We start from the raw sequence: 18,040 nt of genomic DNA, 5'->3' as shown, positions 1-18,040 counted from the left end.
TTCAGTTATAAAACACTTATGTACTACTTTTAATACTGTTAACAAGTTTCTTTCAAGTAACTTTAAATAGAGTAAAATTAAATGGGGAAAAACATATTCTTTCTGCACCCGCAGGAAGTATTTCTGTCAAGTGTTGATTTGTTGTATTTGTGGACTTCAGAAGTAGTAACATCCCCCCTATACTCTGATCCTTAAACAGTCCCAATTCTGTTTCTGTAACTTTATTTATGAAGTAAAATATTATTGTAGTAAATGTAGGTCTTTAAATCTGGAGCAATGTGATATATTAATAGGTTTATCAGATAGTATCTTGTAGATCTGGAGGACTGGGAGGTGGTGAAATTGCCAATAGACATATTCTAGATTGCATACAAGTAGTTAGCAGCTTTACTGTGAGAGTTACGGGTACTGCAGCATTGAAATAAGACTTGCCATGATGAGTTTAGATACAGATTTAGAAATGGTTTGGTAATACAACATACAAGAGAAGCATCAACCTGCTAAGTAGAAAGAATAGAAACAGGGGAAAGATGGAGTCCTGTAATGCAGCTGAGCTGTAAGACTTATCTCTGACAAACGTTTGGGAGGGTATTTAGTTGGCATACCTAACATGACCTTTCCATTTTCTGTTTCTTGCAGGTTATACAGAGAATATTTTATACAGTAAATAGGTCTTGGTCTGGGAAAATAACTTGTAACGAGCTCAGGAAAAGCAACTTTTTGCAGGTACATAATATCTAAAATTTTGCAAGACAGGTGTTTCTACAAGTTTAAAAACTGCATTAACTAAATGCTTAAGGGACTAACATAAGCAGCATGTCTTCCTTTTCCAAAAACTAGTGAAGGCTCGATTGCCTTAATTCTTATACACAAGAATACGTTCGAACGTGGTCTTTTAACTAGAGCTGTGTATATATGCATATTTGTTTAGCAGAAGTCTGACTGATCTCATTCTTCTGCGGATGCATTAATTTTCTACCTTGTGTTCAGTCCTTGCTGTCATGCTGCATGGTCTGCACTGTCTCTAGAGATAAAAATTGTTCCACTGAAATAGCATTAGATATTAACTTGGTTATGAGAACTCAGATGATTCAACAAATGTCTTACAAATTTTTTAATGTGTTCTATTTATCCTTCTGATAATAGAATGTGGCATTATTGGAAGAGGAAGCTGATATTAACCAGCTGACAGAGTACTTCTCATATGAACATTTTTATGTTATCTATTGCAAATTTTGGGAGCTGGATACAGACCATGACCTCTATATTGATCGGAAGGATTTAGCTCGACATAATGATCATGGTATGACTAATGAAGTGCCTTTGTTTATATGTATAAAATTACCTGTAGACTTTCAACTGAGGAAGTGGTTAACTGCCAAGTCCTGTGTTCATGAGTCTGTTGGTATAGCTGATCCTGCTGACTCAGTGAAATAAAGCAGAACATGTAATCTGCAGTGCTGCTTTGTGTCTATCAATACCAAATTTGAGGAAAATTCTGAATTTGAGTTCTGATCTTGGCAAAGAAGTAGAGGAAAAAAATCATTTAAGTCTTGGTATATCAAATGGCTGCATTTGGTGATTTGGGCTTGTTATCTTGGAAACTATCTTACTGATACTATTCAAGTAGCATGGCTCTTATAGCAAGGTATGAAAAGAGCAGAAAAAGAGAAACTCATGTGCGGGTAGTTCGCTTATTTTGAAGTTTTGCTAACTCAGCTGGCAGTACATTTTGGTTTAATACTACTTAGTAGCTTTACATTTTCTGCATTCACAGTATACAATGACTGATTCTGTAGTCTTGTGCACTTGTACCTATTTCAAATATTCTTGTAGCTTGTATGTTGGAGTTTTTTAGATGCTTTGTGTCCCTTGTCATCTTAAAAGTATTCCCTTCAGGACTGGAAAGCTTACTTAAGCACAAAGTGATTATGGAATATTATCGCACATTAGGAAGAATAAACACAATTCTAATTGATTGCTTCCGAAAACATGCCTGCTGAAGTCTGACTACACTTTAGGACACTGAGGAAGGAAAGCTTCTTTCATTTAAGTGGTTGCTCTACTGGGTTAGTACACCATAGAATGGAAGCAGAACTGATATGATGCCACTTGCAATTTAGTTTTGCATCCTTTAAAACATGGAATATTCATTAAAGCTCAACAGCTGCTGCTTAATGATAACTAGGCTAAATAAGGGCATAAAAAGGATTTCGTAATCCAGCTTTAGTTTAAAACATCTTATTTTTGCATGTCAAAATTGCATAACCTTGTTTCATCAATCCTGTCCTTTCGTACTGTCACTGGTCTAAAATTAGGCTAGATCAAACACTTAAATGGAGTAAGAAAATACTAAAGTAGCTGTTGTTGAGAAGGTTGAACAACTTAATTGTAGATGAGAAGCAGCAGCAGCACATATGTCTGAAACAAATGGACTACCCTATGCTTCTCGGGATAAATACTAAGTGTAGGGACTAGCATCCTTAGTAGAATAATACAGTGATAGCATCACCGTAAGTACATAAAAAAGATAAATTATTTCAATGGTTAACCACCTGCTTTAATTATCGGTATTTCTGCAATGCTGAAAAAATATTTCGGAGGTAGAATAGTGAGAAGTAATTCTCCTTCTGTGAGAATAGTATCATGTGCTGCTTTAAGTACCACCTACAAATTCTTCAGGATAAATTGAATATTCTTTACAGCAGTAGTACTCAGTTAAGACATTTCTACAATCCCTGAAATGCTTTCAAAATAGAAGCACGGATCAGAACCATGTCAGAAATAGACCCGTGTCAGAATCAGTTAGGTATGCTTATTGTGCATTAACATGCCAATTCTACTTTGGCTCTATGCCAAGGTTGTATGAAATGTAATGGCACTGGAAAACATGACTTACTTGTCAAAGAACTGGTAAATGCTGTCTTATTGATCGGCCAGTTTATTACTTTTATTACATTACTACTTTTGTATTAAGTCTCAATTCAAAGCTGGTTGATTTCTGGCTTTGCTTTGGAGACTTCATGTTAACTGATCCTCTCTAAGAGTACTCAAAGGGATTGAGGAGCACTACACTTGATCTTTCTCACAGACGTGTATATGTAAGAGGGTTCCAGTAAACTCTTCAACTAGACAGTGCAAAGCAAAAATAACTTACGTATATAAGTGACACTATTTTAAACCTTTTTTTCACAGCAATTTCAAATAGAATGATAGAGCGGATCTTCTCAGGAGCAGTAACAAGGTACTTATTCTGTATGCTGATCTAAATCCAAATTGGTATTTGCTTGTTAAATTGTGTGATATTCCCAGAAAAAAATGCCTTCCCCTTGAAATGGAGCCATGAATGTCAAAATTTAGTGTTGTAGTTTACTCTGGTAGTACTAGAGTGCTCTTGGAACCTTTGGCTCAGTTGAGTTCTTTACTTTACCCATATGAACAGCTGCCATTGGATATTGTATACTTTAGCAGGGATGGGAGTGAGGAAGGGAAGAAATGTTGGCATTGTTGTCTTTCTATCCCTCAAACCTATAAAATTTTCAAAGGGGACTGGGCTTTTCAGTACTACTTGTAAAATCCATGCTTATTGCATCAACAAATTTACAAAAATGCCTCCAGTTGAGTTAATTCACATTTTTTTACAGTCATTCTTCATTTTTCTCACTTGGATTGACTTCCTCTTGGGTACTTACAGCATTTTACTCATTTTTGAAACTTTTTGCTAGCACGATATCTGCAGCTAGAGAGCAGCTGATAAACAGAAATAACAAAAGCTGAAATGAGTGAAATGAGACTTGGCAGACATGTCTAGAGATACTCCTTTTGCAAGTTTTTTGGGCAAGACAAAACATATACCATATTTTTCTAGAAATCTTGAGGATAAAACAGCAAAAATGGATTTTAGGAAAGAAATGTAGTATGTCTAGGAACTGCCTACCTGACTCTTCATTAGACAGGTTAACCATGTGTCTTCAGAACATATTTGGATGCTGTGGTATGGGAGTAGAAAGGGGCAATTATGTTCTTGCCACTTACTTCCTGAATGTTTTTATTTCATTTTAATCTTCATATTTTCATTTCAACACTTTTAGCTGTGGAGTTCTGTACAGCTTTGAGTTCTCATCACTTCTACCTGAATTGGAAGTGTTATGTCTAAAAGGCATGTGTATTTGTATATTTATTTATTTATTTATTAATTGAGATATCTCTTTTGTTAATGATGAAGCAGTGGTATTGCTGCCCAGGAAGGAAAGCGGTATGTCCTGGACAGCATGCTACCTTACTTTTTACCCACTGCAGTGGAAATGGAACAGAGCATGCAAGCTCCTTATCCTGAACGATCAAAGTATTCTGTGACAGGTCACCTTACAAACACTGCATCACTTGGAGTAAATAAACAGTTAACAGCACCAAGGAAAATAATTCTTAATTTTGGTTAGTAAAAGCTAGGTGGTTTAATATAAATCTTCTCTTTCCTCATTCACCTTCAAGAGGCAGAAAAGCACAAAAAGATGGGAAAATTAGCTATGCTGATTTTGTCTGGTTTTTAATATCTGAAGAGGACAAGAAGACACCAACTAGGTAAGAATGAATTTATGTTTTAACAAAAATAAAGACTGACTTTATTGGTTTTCCAGTCCTTACATGGGGATCACTGATGCTCAGCAGGAACTGTGATGGAAGGAGCTAGACTATAAAAACAAGAGTGGAAAACTAGCCTAGTTCATTGCATCATTCTTATTTATCTCCTGATGCTGATGCTGTAGAAGTCTATTTTAATGACTTTTAAGAGGCTAAATATATGTTATTGTTCTTACATACAGGGTCATAGATAAAGGGAATTGCAGTTTTTGCATGATGCCAGTGACTTTGTGAAACTATACAGCTAGCATTAGCTGTAGCGTATTCATAAGAAACCTATAGCATGACATATTGCTGTCTTGTTCAATATGAAAAAAAAGAACTTGTGGCCTGATGCACAATCCATTTTGATGCACAACCCCACGCAGCACTACAGGCTGGGGGAAGGGTGACTGGAAAGCTGCCTGACGGAAGGGTACTAGGGGTCCTAGTCAGCAGCCAGCTGAACACGAGCCAGCAGTGTGCCCAGGTGGCCAAGAAGGCCAACAGCGTCCTGGCTTGTGTCCCAAACAGCACGGCCAACAGGACAAGGGAAGCGATTGTCCCCCTGTACTGGGCACTGGTGAGGCCGCACCTGGAATGCCGTGTTCAGGGTTGGGCCCCTCACTGCAAGGGGACGTGGAGGTGCTGGAGCGTGTCCAGAGACGGGCAACGGAGCTGGTGAAGGGTCTGGAGCACAAGTCTTATGAGCAGTAGCTGAGGGAACTGGGGTTGCTTAGCCTGGAGACAAGGAGGCTCAGGGGGGACCTTACTAGTAGCCCCCTACAGCTGCCTGAGAGGAGGCTGTGGGCAGGTGGGGGTCGGTCTCTTCTCCCAAATAGCTAGTGACAGGACAAGAGGAAACTGTCTCAGGGTACACCAGGGGCAGTTTAGATTGGATATTAGGAAAAACTTCTTCGCTGAAAGGGTGGTGAAGCATTGGAACAGGCTGCCCAGGGAGGTGGTAGAATCACCAACCCTGGAAGTATTTAAAAAAAGCCTAGATGGGGTACACAGTAGCATGGTTTAGTAGTGGGACTCTGCAGCCCTGAGTTAACAGTTGGACTTTATGATCTCCAAGGTCTTTTCCAACCTAAACAATTCTATGATTCTAATTTGATTTTTCATTGGCTCCCTTGAGTTTCTGTGTAAAACCACATGTTCTAATCCTTTCCTCCTTCACCCACTCAATTAACAAGTGTGTTTTAAAATGAAGTAATGTGTGCCATGGCAAATGCCAGCAATTTACCACAATAGATGGTGTTAAAAGACTTTCTATGGCATTATGGAATGTAGTCTTCAGTCTAGTTTTGCATCTGTAAGTAGTGTAGCCTTAAAAACGGGCAACATCCGTTCTTGAAACTCTATAATAACTTTGTGTAAGCAGTTCTTTGCTCTTAATTACTGAATTTCAGCATTGAATACTGGTTTCGCTGCATGGATCTTGATGGGGACGGTGCTTTGTCTATGTATGAATTGGAATATTTTTATGAAGAACAGTGCCAAAAATTAGATAACATGGCCATAGAACCTTTGCCATTTGAAGACTGTTTGTGCCAGATGCTGGATCTCGTGAAGCCACAATGTGAAGGTAAAATCCTTTTCCATCTGTAACTTCTGTTTTTCTGGATTAGGAGTTTAGTGCACCCTTAAGAGCATTCAATTACCTTTAAAAGAATATGCCTTTAGGTTGACTTTTCTCTGAAGTCTGTTAGAGCTTAATAATCGGATGGTCTTCCAATGGCATGCATAATTTTCATAGTAAAAATTAATATGCCGCTTTAAAATTCCTTGTAAGCTTTTATTTTGGGCTTGTAGCCATTTTGTCACTATGTGGTTAAGGTGATGTTCTCAAGAAAAGCTGTTGACTGTTCTGTTCTCTGGCCTCTTACCTGTTCCAGTACTCATTTAATTGAGATTTCTTCAGAGGCAACAGTTTTTAAACAATGTTTGTCTCTAGATCAGTAATGACTTTTTTAGTTTAGAAGCTTAAGCTGCCCTTAGGAGATTCATGCCAGTGGGCTTAAAAATAACTGAATCCTAAACTGGTTGTAGGTTTTTGGCTGTTTTCTACATTCATTTGAACCTTCATCAGCCTGAATTCTGCTCTCCTGCATTTGACATATACGATTTTTAGCTGATGAAAATTCAGTTTACATTTTACACTGGAAAAAAACTTAGGAAGCGAGCATCATGCTCACTTCACATTTGCCCTTCTGTGCTGCTCAACACTGAAAATATTTTTGCATGCCTTAGTAGACATTTTACTGAGTGGTATCTTGTATGTTCATGATCCCTGTGCTGTTCCTGGTATTTGTCTTAAGTTGATAAAACTGTTGTAACCATGATGGATTAGTCTCTTCAGGGATTTGTTGAACTTGACACAACTGAGGTCAGCTCGTATCTACACTTAATGTCTCAACACTTGACCACAGTTAGCACTAATAACCCTTGTTATGGCTACACTTTTTAGTACAAATTTCAGTGTGTAAGAGGACTTGGAATACCGTTGGTTGCTATTATTATGCAGACTCTGCATTGCAGTAAATTTAGAACTTGCCTATTTGCTCTTGAAGAGTTTGATAGCAGTAACAACCTCTATCACATATACTAATGTTTGCTCTTTTTTGTGGTAGAAGATTGTTGACTATCTCTTTTTAATGCTTTTGCTTAGTGACTGTAGGATTGTGCTAGTGTTTCACACTTAAGACACTTACAGATGTAGCACTGAGTTTTTCCTACTTGAATGTCAAGTGTCACTATAGTTCCGTGTGTAAGACGGTGCTTCTGTTTACTGTCTGTACAATTACGGTTAGAGAATCAATTAGTAATAGTCTTATTGCCCACCTTCTTTCTAGTATTAAGAATATTTATGTTACAATAAAATCGATTTTATTTTAAAAAGGTAGTTGTCTCTTACTGAGACATAATTGTTTGCATGCTGAGGGAATTGAAATAGCTGAAAACTAGAACTTAAAGCTTCATGCTGTTATTTAACCCAGGCTAAAATGTATTTTCTAGGTGACAACATGCAGATTAAAAAAATTGTAAATGAAAAATTAGTATTAAGTATATGTAAACTGGAAACTCAATCCGAGGTATCAGTGGAATGAAGTCCCAGGCCAACATTGTATGATTGGTGATTTCCCACCTTGGGTGGTGGGAAACATTTCAGGACAAGTGAAGCAAGCTGTGAGGAACATACTTAGGTTATGTGGTTGCCTACAATAGCCTCCTGAACTCGGAGGTTCCCTTCCAGTCTTGTACGTTAGCTTCTGAAAGGCAGACATTTTCAATAATGTTTCTGTTCTGCATTTCAGATGGAACAAGACTGATGTATCTGTTCTGTGTCATGAAGATGATAAAAGGAGGCAGGGGAACACAACAAGATGAGAGTTACTCAGGGCAACAAAAATGAAAGCCAGTTGTGAAGCGTTGTTTGTTTTTTATAAAAACTGAGTGATATTTAAAAGGTGGATTAAGAAAAAATTCTTCTGTTTTCCTAATGCAAAACTCAGCACCATAAAATGACATTTTCAGCTGGTAGACTTGAAACAAAGAAGGTGTTTTCATACAGTTACAGCTAAACTGTGGTATAGTGTGCTACAGGATGCTCTGTGTACCAAAAACCAAATCCTTTAATTTGTGGGCACCCGAGTTAATTATCGCAGTTTCATTCTGTTTTTTTGTTGGCCTTTGAGAGACAATGGTAGGCATCTATGTGAGTGTTACATACCTATGCTCTCATTGCATTAAGTGGAAACCTGAGAGCAAATCACTGAACCAAATTTAGGTGCCAAACTTAAATTGGGAACTTATATAACTAGGACTGAAATCATTTGCTTGGTTGTGAGGAGTTGCTGCCACTTGAGATGGCCCAGCACATCAGACATCTGTGTGGGTCTGACAGATACAACACAGGTGTCATGAGGGATTTGCATCGTTCTGGAGCATCAGCTGTAAGCCAGGCAGAATACACTAAGGCCCTTCACATGGCAACAGACACAAGCATGGCAACCATTTCCAAATGGGATTCAGATTTTCCTTCCCTCTGATGTCCTTGAGTTATACCTCGTTAGAGGCTGGGAAAGTATGCTGAGGAAATGTTCTAAGTCTGTCTTTTATTGAACTCTTCCGTAACACCTGCAGTTAGCCCCTCTCTGATTGACAACAGCAGATTTGCCATGTTTCAGGTGAATCAATAAAGGGGAGTTTTAAGGATAGTCATCTGTCTTTCCCTGTATATCAGGTATTTTTCAATCTTTCTGCAGTAGCTTAATATTCAGCTTTGAAATAAGGTAATGTTTCTGAGCAACCTGACAAATACTTCTAACACTTAACAGATCTGTTGATTTGAGTCTTTAAAGTATCACTTTATAAAAAAACAAATGAAACACCTCTAAATGTTTAGCTTTCCTCTCAAGCAGTAAATATTGATCAGGCTGGACAAGTATGGCAAACTGATTTCTACAAAAATTTCATCTTTATGAAGTATAGTCACACACTGTCATCTCTGTCACAGATTTTCAAGTCAGGGAAGAGAAAGGGCCACTGCCAGAGGAGATACCTACCTGCTACCCAAGCAGTTCCTGGGAAGGAATGGCTAGCTCACTGGAGAGACTTCAGTCTCTTGAGGAAGCTTAGACAATTCTCTTAATTGATATTTAATAGCTAAGCGAGGTAGACTGCATCTCACTCCAGCGTATTGAAGGGCAGTAGGATGACAGTTAAAGCAAGTAACAAATCTGAAAAATTCCAAAGTTTTGTCCACTTTGAAGGACGCATCTCTAGGTGTGTATTTCATCTATTCACTTTTTTCCCATTGCATTGAGCCCTGGTGACAAATGTTCTTGAGCATAATGATGACTTAACTTTTGAATAAAATTCCTTCTCTTTGGACAAAGGATAATTCCAGCTCTAAACATCTCGTCTCATAATCTTCTTTACAGGAAAAATTACTCTGCATGATTTAAAACGATGTAAGTTGACAAATGTGTTTTTTGATACTTTTTTCAACATTGAAAAATACCTTGACCATGAACAGAAGGATCAGTTTTCTATGATGCGGGTGAGTATGAAGCTTTAAAAGTCTTTTTAGCAACGTGCTTACAATTAATGTGGTTTTATATAACTTGCAATGTGATTGTTTAGGATGGTGAAGGTGAAAGCCAAGAGATCTCTGACTGGGAAAAGTATGCTGCTGAAGAGTACGATATCTTGGTAGCAGAAGAGGCAGCAAGTGACCAGTGGAATGACGGGTAAGAATGTAGCGGGACGGTTGGTACAAATCCTCTCTACTAATGTAGAGCCTCACTGTCACTGCCATCCTTGATGCTATTTTTGTAGAACGTTGCTGTTTGTCATGTTTAGCCATGTGCTCCGTGAGGGGAAGAACCTTTCATTTATCTCAAATTAAATATTTCTTAACAGTTTGTAAAGGTTTGTACACATTGGTTTTGTAAAAGAAAAGGTCCTACTTCAAATTTTGGGAAGAATTAAGACTTGAAAAAGCTTCAGCTTTGAACAGAATACAACTATTTTTGTAGCTGCTTGTTAAATGAATTAAGAGCTTCATTAAGAGCTTTGGGAGGCAAATACCTCACTTCTGAATTCAATTGTATCAGCTTAGAAGTATTTTCTCACAGTTCTCTAGGAGTAAATAAGGTAATTAATCTTGCTGTTTCAAAATCACACTTTTACTTTTCCCAGAACCTCTTGGAATCCCAAGTCCTGTATTTGCCATTCATTGTTTTCATTATTTAAAAAGACAAGGAAAACAAGTACAAATGTAACTTAGTTTAGGCCTTAAGTTGATGGATCGGTTTAGAGAAAAAAATTTCCTGCATTTCATGCATCAATATTCCATTTTAAAATATCTGGTTCTTGCCATGCATTGAGAGAATGACTAGCTTGATATTTAAGAGTGCTTTAAAGCCTGAGAAAGTAAAATCCTCTTAGCACATGGATTTCAAGAAACTTTGTCAAAGAAAGCACATGAGGAAAGAGAGAGGAGAGGGAGAGAATAGTTATCATCGCCCGGCCTCTTCAGCTTTAAGGGGGATCATGCTCTTTAACTTTTCATGGAATCCTCTGCTAGAATTGATTAATATTACAGAATTAACAAGCTAAAAATAACTGAAGCTTTGCTGTGCTGTAAGTTAGGCAATATTAAACCTTCAATGTTTTTTATCTTGTTTAATCTCTTAAGGTCATAAGCTAAGTTTGGGGAAGGTACAGCATAGGTATGTGCATTTTTTACTCTTGTTTGAGATGCTTCAATGCTGAGTATAATAGTTAAATGTGAGGGATCAGAGAAACAAACAGCTTCTTCAGTCTTGCTGGCAGCAAAATGCTATTTATTTGGAACTTGGTTGACAAAACAGGTGGGGTTCTTCTAAACCAGTGAAGAATTCAGATTTTTGGCCCTTCTGAAATTAACACGTTTAAACCATCAGGAGTCAACATTTTAAAAAAGTTTCTGGTGGACTTAAGCTGCTCCTGACAGGATCAGACCAGCCCCTACAGTGCCTGCCACCCCTACAGCGTCTGCTGTCATCTCCGTGTGTCAGAGGGGCTCCCTTAATGTAACACAGTAAATCAGTGCATCAGCAGGTCAGCCTGAGAGTCTAAGCTTGACACAGAAATTAATGGCATTTGGAAGCCTTCAGGTACTAACGTCTTAAATCTTACCTAGAACCACTTACACCTTTATTTTAGGCTTGTTTTTTCTCTCTCCTGCTGGTCCGTCTGCTTCTATAGCAGAAGTTGTGTCTCCACCTTTCTGTTTTATAATTCTGCTGCTGATGCGACTTTATAGAATTAAAGTGGCAAGCCCATTTTTCCCATTTTCAGATACGAAGTTGTCAAATTCAGATGGTTTTTGACTGAATTTGTCTCAAGCTCACCTGAAAGTTGATAGTTAAATGCAGATCTCCTGGATTCCATTAAGATCCTATTTCTCTGTCTTACAGCTCTTAAGGTCTCTTCTAGCTTTGCTGTGGAATACCCAGAGAAGCTAGGGTTGTTGTCACTTAAGACGTGCTCCAGGGTTCAGTCGTATACTGTATGGTTTGTAGAAGCTAGATGGCCAAGGAAGGGTTGCAACTTTTCCTCTAGCTTTCTCTCCTAAGACCGTTTGCGGTATCTGAACTATATGCAACTGGAACTCATCTGAGGCAAAATATCCTTTTGACATTAGTAGTAAGGGACCTGCAGGTCAGGAAGTCATGTTACTCAGCACCTCTGATTAAGGTTTGAAATTGCTGGGCTGTAGTAGACAAGTGAAATTTTGTAAAGTTCTAAGATAAACTTTGGGCACAATTTCACTCATGAGTGCAGATGAAATAGAATAAAAGCACCTCGAGGCTCTTTATGACTCAGTTATGAGCTCGTTGACTACAGCTGTTTCTGAGCTAAGCACAGTTTTGTGATTATTGTTCAGGATAAATTTTTGGGGGGGTTATGCATTTCCCATCCCCCTCCCCTCCCCCCAGGATATCTGCTCTTGATGAAAATAAAAGCTGCAAAATTCACAGCCAGTATTCTTTGGGTCAAATCACTTCTTTTCCACAAAAAAAATGTATGCAAGGTGTACCCGACACCATGGTTTTATGGCTTTACACAGGAAGTGGACAAAATGAGAAACATTTTGTATTTTAGTTTCTAAGTTAAACTTTTGCATTATATTTAAAAATTTACCTTAAATTTTCACTCTTCAGTAAACAGAATTCTAACAGGTCTTAGACACTTAGTTTTTCTGGTACTTCTATCAAGTTCGTTCTCTCCGTGGTATAGGCACAGTTGTCTTTATACGTCCATGTAATTACAGCTTAAGTAATACAGCCAATGTTATGGAACTTATGGTATATAAAGCAGAATCCTAGTAACTCTAAAACTTGAAAATATGCTCCTTCACTGTGTAAATACACTCCTTAAGGAAAACAGTTTGGTGTTAAAAGAGTAGTGTAGTGCAGTACACTGGGATTTGGAGGAGAAAAGATGTATGATGCTGAAACATCCAGTTTCTCATTTCTTTTGAGCCTGGTGTTTGTAAACTCAAGCAACTTTTTGGTTGCATGTTGCCTCTGTTTCTGGCATTACTGGATTTGACACAGATCTTGTAGGAAAAAAAGCTGACAAAGAAAAAATATTGCATGCTCTGGAAGCACTGCCCAAAAAATCATGCATTTAACTAATTCTTTTCTGTATCCTTAGTTGGGTTTGACCATGGCTTAACTGTTGGCCCTCCACAGAGATGGATAAAAGTTTTGGTTTTTTTTTTTTTATCTAAGTGTTCCTGAAGTTTTGCTGCTTTGTTTCCTTGGAGTGTAGATTGTAATGCTCATTGTCTCCATTACCTACCACTTCGTAATTTTTCAAAGTGTCTCAAGTATCACATACACAACCACGTATTTGGATTGACTAAATAGAAACAAGTATTACGCTTCATCTTAGCGATTTCTGCCTACCCTTAGGTCAGAAGCTTGTGAAAACTAAGTCACCATCCCTGCAGTTATTTTACAGATGTGTGGATGTGGTGCTTAGGGACATGCTTTAGTGATGAACTTGGCAGTGCTAGGTTAATGGTTGGACTCTGATCTTAAAGGTCTTTTCCAACCTAAAAAATTCTGTGATTTTATGATTTAAACTGCTGAACTGAGATTCTTTATTAAAAAAGAGCAAAGTTAGGATACTTTCCAAACTGTGTATCAAACACACAGCTGAATTTAAGTTGTGAGCAAATACATAAAAATCTAGAGAGGAAAAGCATTCTGATCTGGCTCAGGGACGCATTGTCAAGTCTGACTTGGTTTGAATGCTTTCTAAAAGTGAAGGTTAGCAAAAGTGTCTTCAAAACTGAATACCAAAGCAGGACTGTCTGATCTATCGCAGGTTTTTTATACAATTGTCCTGAAATATGAAGCTTATTTTCTATTGCTGAATGTGAGAGGAAACACAAGACTACTAAAAGTTTCCTTGCCCCTGTTAGGAGAGTTTAATGAACAAAAACATTAACAAAAACTTATTATGAGCATCTTAAGTTATTGTGTTGTACAAAGACTTCCTTAAAATCACTCACTGTACTTAAAAGGTTGTAATGCCTGCCTGAACTGAAGTGACTGTTTGACAAGCCAGTATAACCTTTTTATTTTATTACATCCTACAGTAAATATTTTCCTGGCATTCATATTAAAACAGTTGATCTGAAACTTGAGGGTGGTACACAGAAGTCTAGAAATAGGCTGTTTTCTTTACATTCGATGAGCTTTATAAATGTGAGGAGGGGGAAAAATTACCTTTTAGAGGTGTTGTCGATGTATGGTTGTATTTTTATAAAAACTTCTGTGCTGGGAAGTGGCAATAGACTTTCTAGTGCTGTGAGAAGTAACTCAAATAATTTCAGTGCCCAGATGTGTAACACTGGGACAGTGTTTCTAAATTACATCAACTTAAATGTCTTGGAAAGGAGTAGAAGTGATGTTCCACAAGGCCACCAAAGCCTTGGAAGGGAGTGGTAGTTTAATTTGGTCCACTAACGTCTGAATAACAGTCTTCTGAGTACAGGATGGATAGAACCTTCAAATAGTATCTGAGAGATGCTCACGCTGCCATTTTTAATGACTGGAAAAGCTGCTGTCACCTCTCTGTATCACTATGCAATAAACAAATCCAAAAGGTACATTCAGGATGTTTTCCCTGTAAAAAAGAAAAAAAAAGTCCTTCTAAAAAGTAGGAATTAATGGTGTAGAAGACTGTAAGTTACAGGTGTGTGAGCCAAAACTGGTGTTAACGACAGAATATGCATCTTTCTTCCAAATCCTTTTCAAATGTGTAACTCAGTAACGTAATTCTTAAGATGACTTTTGTTTCCTGTGTAAATCAGTGGTGAGCTTGTGGGAGAAAGCCAAGGTATTCCGTTCACTGCCTAAGCACTGACTGATGCTCATGTAATTGAGACTTTAATACCTGTGGGAAGGATGAAGTAACAGAAAAGAAGGAGAGAAAATCAGGAACTAATTTTACTCACTGCTTAATCGTTACCTGATGTTGCTGAAGCATAATTTTTTATTTTTTTTTACTGAAAATGGTGGTGAAGCCAGCTTAAGATGTTTCATAGTTCAACGATGAAGTGTTTTAACAGAATTGCATTTGCAACTGAAAATGTTGTTCTGCTTCCCGCCACTGTTATTAATGCTACTCTATTATATTGGTCATAATGGATCCTTAGTACTGAACTCTTCGGGGTTTGCGGTTTTTTTGGGGGGGTTGGGGTTTTTTTGACCTGTCCTTTCTCTGAAAGAACTCTTCTACTCACCATGTAATGCCATTATAAAGTCACATTTGAAGAAGATACTGCAACATCTAAAGCTCGTCCTTTGCCTACTCTTGTGAAGTAGATGGAAATAATCATGTGCTGAGATAAGGTTCGGTAGCACTGGGGAGGGTGTACGTGAACCTGAGTCAGCCCAGCCCACGAAAGGGTTGCTTCTTTAATCTGACAAATCTCTGCAGAGATTTATATTTACTTTTTTTAAACAGCTATCAATTAGAGATTGATCCCACCTAAACAGTGCTGAAGCTGATCTTTTTTAAATATCAGCCTTCACTGACCTGAGTTAGTTAGACATTACATTTTGTTACCTGTCCGTTCATTTTCAACAGCAGCATCTGGTTATCAGTAACTTCTGGTTAAACAGTTGGCTTTTGCTTTCTAGCATTTGCTTTCAGTACATGGTTACTCTTGGTTCTTTGTACTCAGGCACATTGTAATAAGACTTTCAATCCAGTATCTGTTTTCTTCTGTTGTATCTACTGTGGTTTGTTTAGTTTGTTCTTCCTAATTGAGCCTAATTTCAGCTTTCTTGAGAAGAAATTGAGGGCTTTCTGTCAAGTACTTAAGTCTTGCATTGGGCCATTTCTAACTTGCTCCAGCGGACTACTTGCAGCGCGTGCTTCGAATCCTTTCCGTAAAGCTGCGTATCTCAATGAGCTCTGCAAGTGGCAAGAGTAAGCTAGCTTAAATTTAATTATTACTGAAACGTAGTGCTGCTGGCCGGTTACATTTTTCTTTACTGTAAATATAAAATATTGGAAATTATGTTCTTCCTGCAGGTGCCTTGTTAGCGTTCTAATTTTTTTAGGCACTTCCTGACATAGCTAGACTCTTTCTTTATCTCTTTTTTGCTCACTCCTAGGTATGAAGCAGAACTGAATCCCATAGACCATCAGAAGGCCAATGTCCTAAAGTATCAAATGGAAAAAAGACCATTTTTTGAAATGCCTTCCCATCTGGCTGATGTAGACTTGGATGAGTATGACTATGAAGAGGACTTTGAGTAGTGGTTACCGATGGTCAGCACTTGCAGAAGAGAAGGGACAGTCTGCAGCAGGTCTGCTACACACCTATACATTTCAGTGGGGTTTGTTTCCAAGAAATCAGCTTAGTTTTGTGCTAAAAATATTTAATCGCTACACTACCTTTTAAATAGAAGAAGCGCATTTGTATGGAATGATGAAACTTTTTGTATTTATTCAATAGTCTATAGTTTGTAAAATAATTAAAATATTTATTTACAGATGTTGCGTAATTCCTTTTTGCAAGAATAACAATATTTGACTTTAGAGAAAAATAATCTACTGTTTTTAAGAGAACTGTGTAATTCTCAAGTTGATGTGTGGTGCACTGACCATCTCCATCCCACCCGTGAGCAGGTATTCCTGTCCTGGTATGGGAGGTAAGGAGACAATTTATACCTGGCCTGCAGCGCTTACATGCTGACAGGCAGCCCTAGGGTTTTTATGCCTTGGCAAGGAAGGGACGCGACTGTGAGTGCGTGGCTCAGCTCGCATTTACAAGCCGGACTTTCGTTTGACAAGCTGAGTGTCTTAGTGCACGAGGAAAGTGAACACCTGAGACAAGCTGCTTCACTTCTTTGTGTAGTCCTTGTCTGCCACAACTTTCATTTTGCTTGCCCTTTTAAACTTCAGTGTTTGATTATTTAAAAATGAAGTCTGTTTTAGTGTTCATACTTGATCCAAAATGAGTGTGTTAATTCATGTAGAAGGAACCAATTTTTTTAAAATCCCTTGTATAAATGTTACTTGATCAGTGATGTGCACTAATTTGTTGTGGGCATTCATTGCTTTTGTCTGTCCCTCCCTTCAGTTGTTTGCTATTGACACATTCCATGGCTATTCATCGGTGTCACAGCAGCTTGAAATTGTTGCCTCACTCTTGCTGTTAAACAGATTTTGTTGGGGAAAAAAAAATGTACAAAAAGATGTAAGTTATTTTTTGGTTGCAGTGTAGATCTGTTTAAAATGTTTAAAGGTCATGTTTGTATTTTCAAATAAAGATTTTCATACATGTAATTTAACGCTTCTAATTATTATGGTATGTACTGCATACAATTCATTTCTTACTAGTAATGAACTTAAGATATGATAGCTGAGACATATACGCAGTTGGGTCGGATAATTACACCAAGCTGCATATTCAAAGCAATCGAGGTCTAGCAGGGTTTTCTTTATCCAAAAGACGGTGTTGCTAAGCAGCTGGAAGTGGTACAGAGAAATCTGTTCCACTCAACTCATCACACAATCTCATGTAGAGATTTATAAACCTCATTGTCTGTTGAGGAGCTTTACAAAGGAAAACAAGTCCTTTTAATACCCTTCAAAGGATTCTTAAAAAGAAAATCAGGGTTGATTATTCCAGTTTTAATGGAAACCCATCAATATAAAATTTCTCTGTTGGTCAGGTGGATACCTTTTACTACTCGACCATGGTTTGGGGTTTTTAAAACAGTGAAGATACACAGAGCATTTATGTTATGCTCTGTTCCCTAAGGTGCTGTGGGAAAGGATGACCAGCTGGCTCTCTGGAGGATCATCCTGAACTGCCCATGCCGTTAAGAGATGGTGGCCTGCTGCTTTTCCATGCCTGAAACCTTTCAGCTGGAACCCCTTTTTTTGAAAGAAAGGGGGCTTGAAAACAGGCAAGGGCTTTCTCATCACACAGTGACATTCCACCACTGAACAGAGCTGCAGTGCTGGGTGGCTGTCTTCTGCAGAGCTGGCAGCTGCTGTTGCCACTCTGTGTTTAATGAAGTGCCTGTCAAACCCTGCTCTCTATTATACTTGTGCTAGCCAGGTCCCTTTAGGAAAAAAGGATTTGCACAGGGCGAGTAGAGCAAACAATGGTGTTATTGTGGAAATGCCTTTTCTCACAATACACAAACTATAATGATTACTGTACCTTTCCCCAGAAGGATAATTTCCATCCCTAGGCCTTTGTTACAAAAATTAAAGCATCCACATTTGACGGGGTCCTAGGTCTGACTGTTTGCCTAGTCCAGCTGTATCCTGCCTACCTGCTACAGTTTAGGCCTGGATTCACAAATCTAGACGGCTGAGGGAA

At 38.2% G+C, this 18,040-nt stretch overlaps 1 protein-coding gene across 2 annotated transcripts in view; it reads left to right on the top strand.

Moving 5' to 3' along the window:
- PPP2R3B (protein phosphatase 2 regulatory subunit B''beta) overlaps nt 1-17,301 on the top strand; it is a 55,414-nt gene extending 38,113 nt beyond the window's left edge. For both annotated transcript variants that reach the window (XM_040584868.1, XM_040584869.1), the window contains 8 exons: nt 640-726; nt 1,147-1,303; nt 3,196-3,244; nt 4,492-4,581; nt 6,036-6,211; nt 9,570-9,688; nt 9,772-9,878; nt 15,816-17,301. In XM_040584868.1, coding sequence (XP_040440802.1) covers nt 640-726; nt 1,147-1,303; nt 3,196-3,244; nt 4,492-4,581; nt 6,036-6,211; nt 9,570-9,688; nt 9,772-9,878; nt 15,816-15,960 — 930 coding nt within the window. In that variant the 3' untranslated portion in view covers nt 15,961-17,301. The remainder of the gene's footprint in view (nt 1-639; nt 727-1,146; nt 1,304-3,195; nt 3,245-4,491; nt 4,582-6,035; nt 6,212-9,569; nt 9,689-9,771; nt 9,879-15,815) is intronic.
- The last annotated feature ends 739 nt before the right edge of the window (nt 17,302-18,040 follow it).

This window comes from Falco naumanni, chromosome 2 (genome assembly GCF_017639655.2).
Source record: "Falco naumanni isolate bFalNau1 chromosome 2, bFalNau1.pat, whole genome shotgun sequence".
NCBI classification, from domain to species: domain Eukaryota; kingdom Metazoa; phylum Chordata; class Aves; order Falconiformes; family Falconidae; genus Falco; species Falco naumanni.
This window is presented reverse-complemented; position numbering and strand designations above follow the sequence as displayed.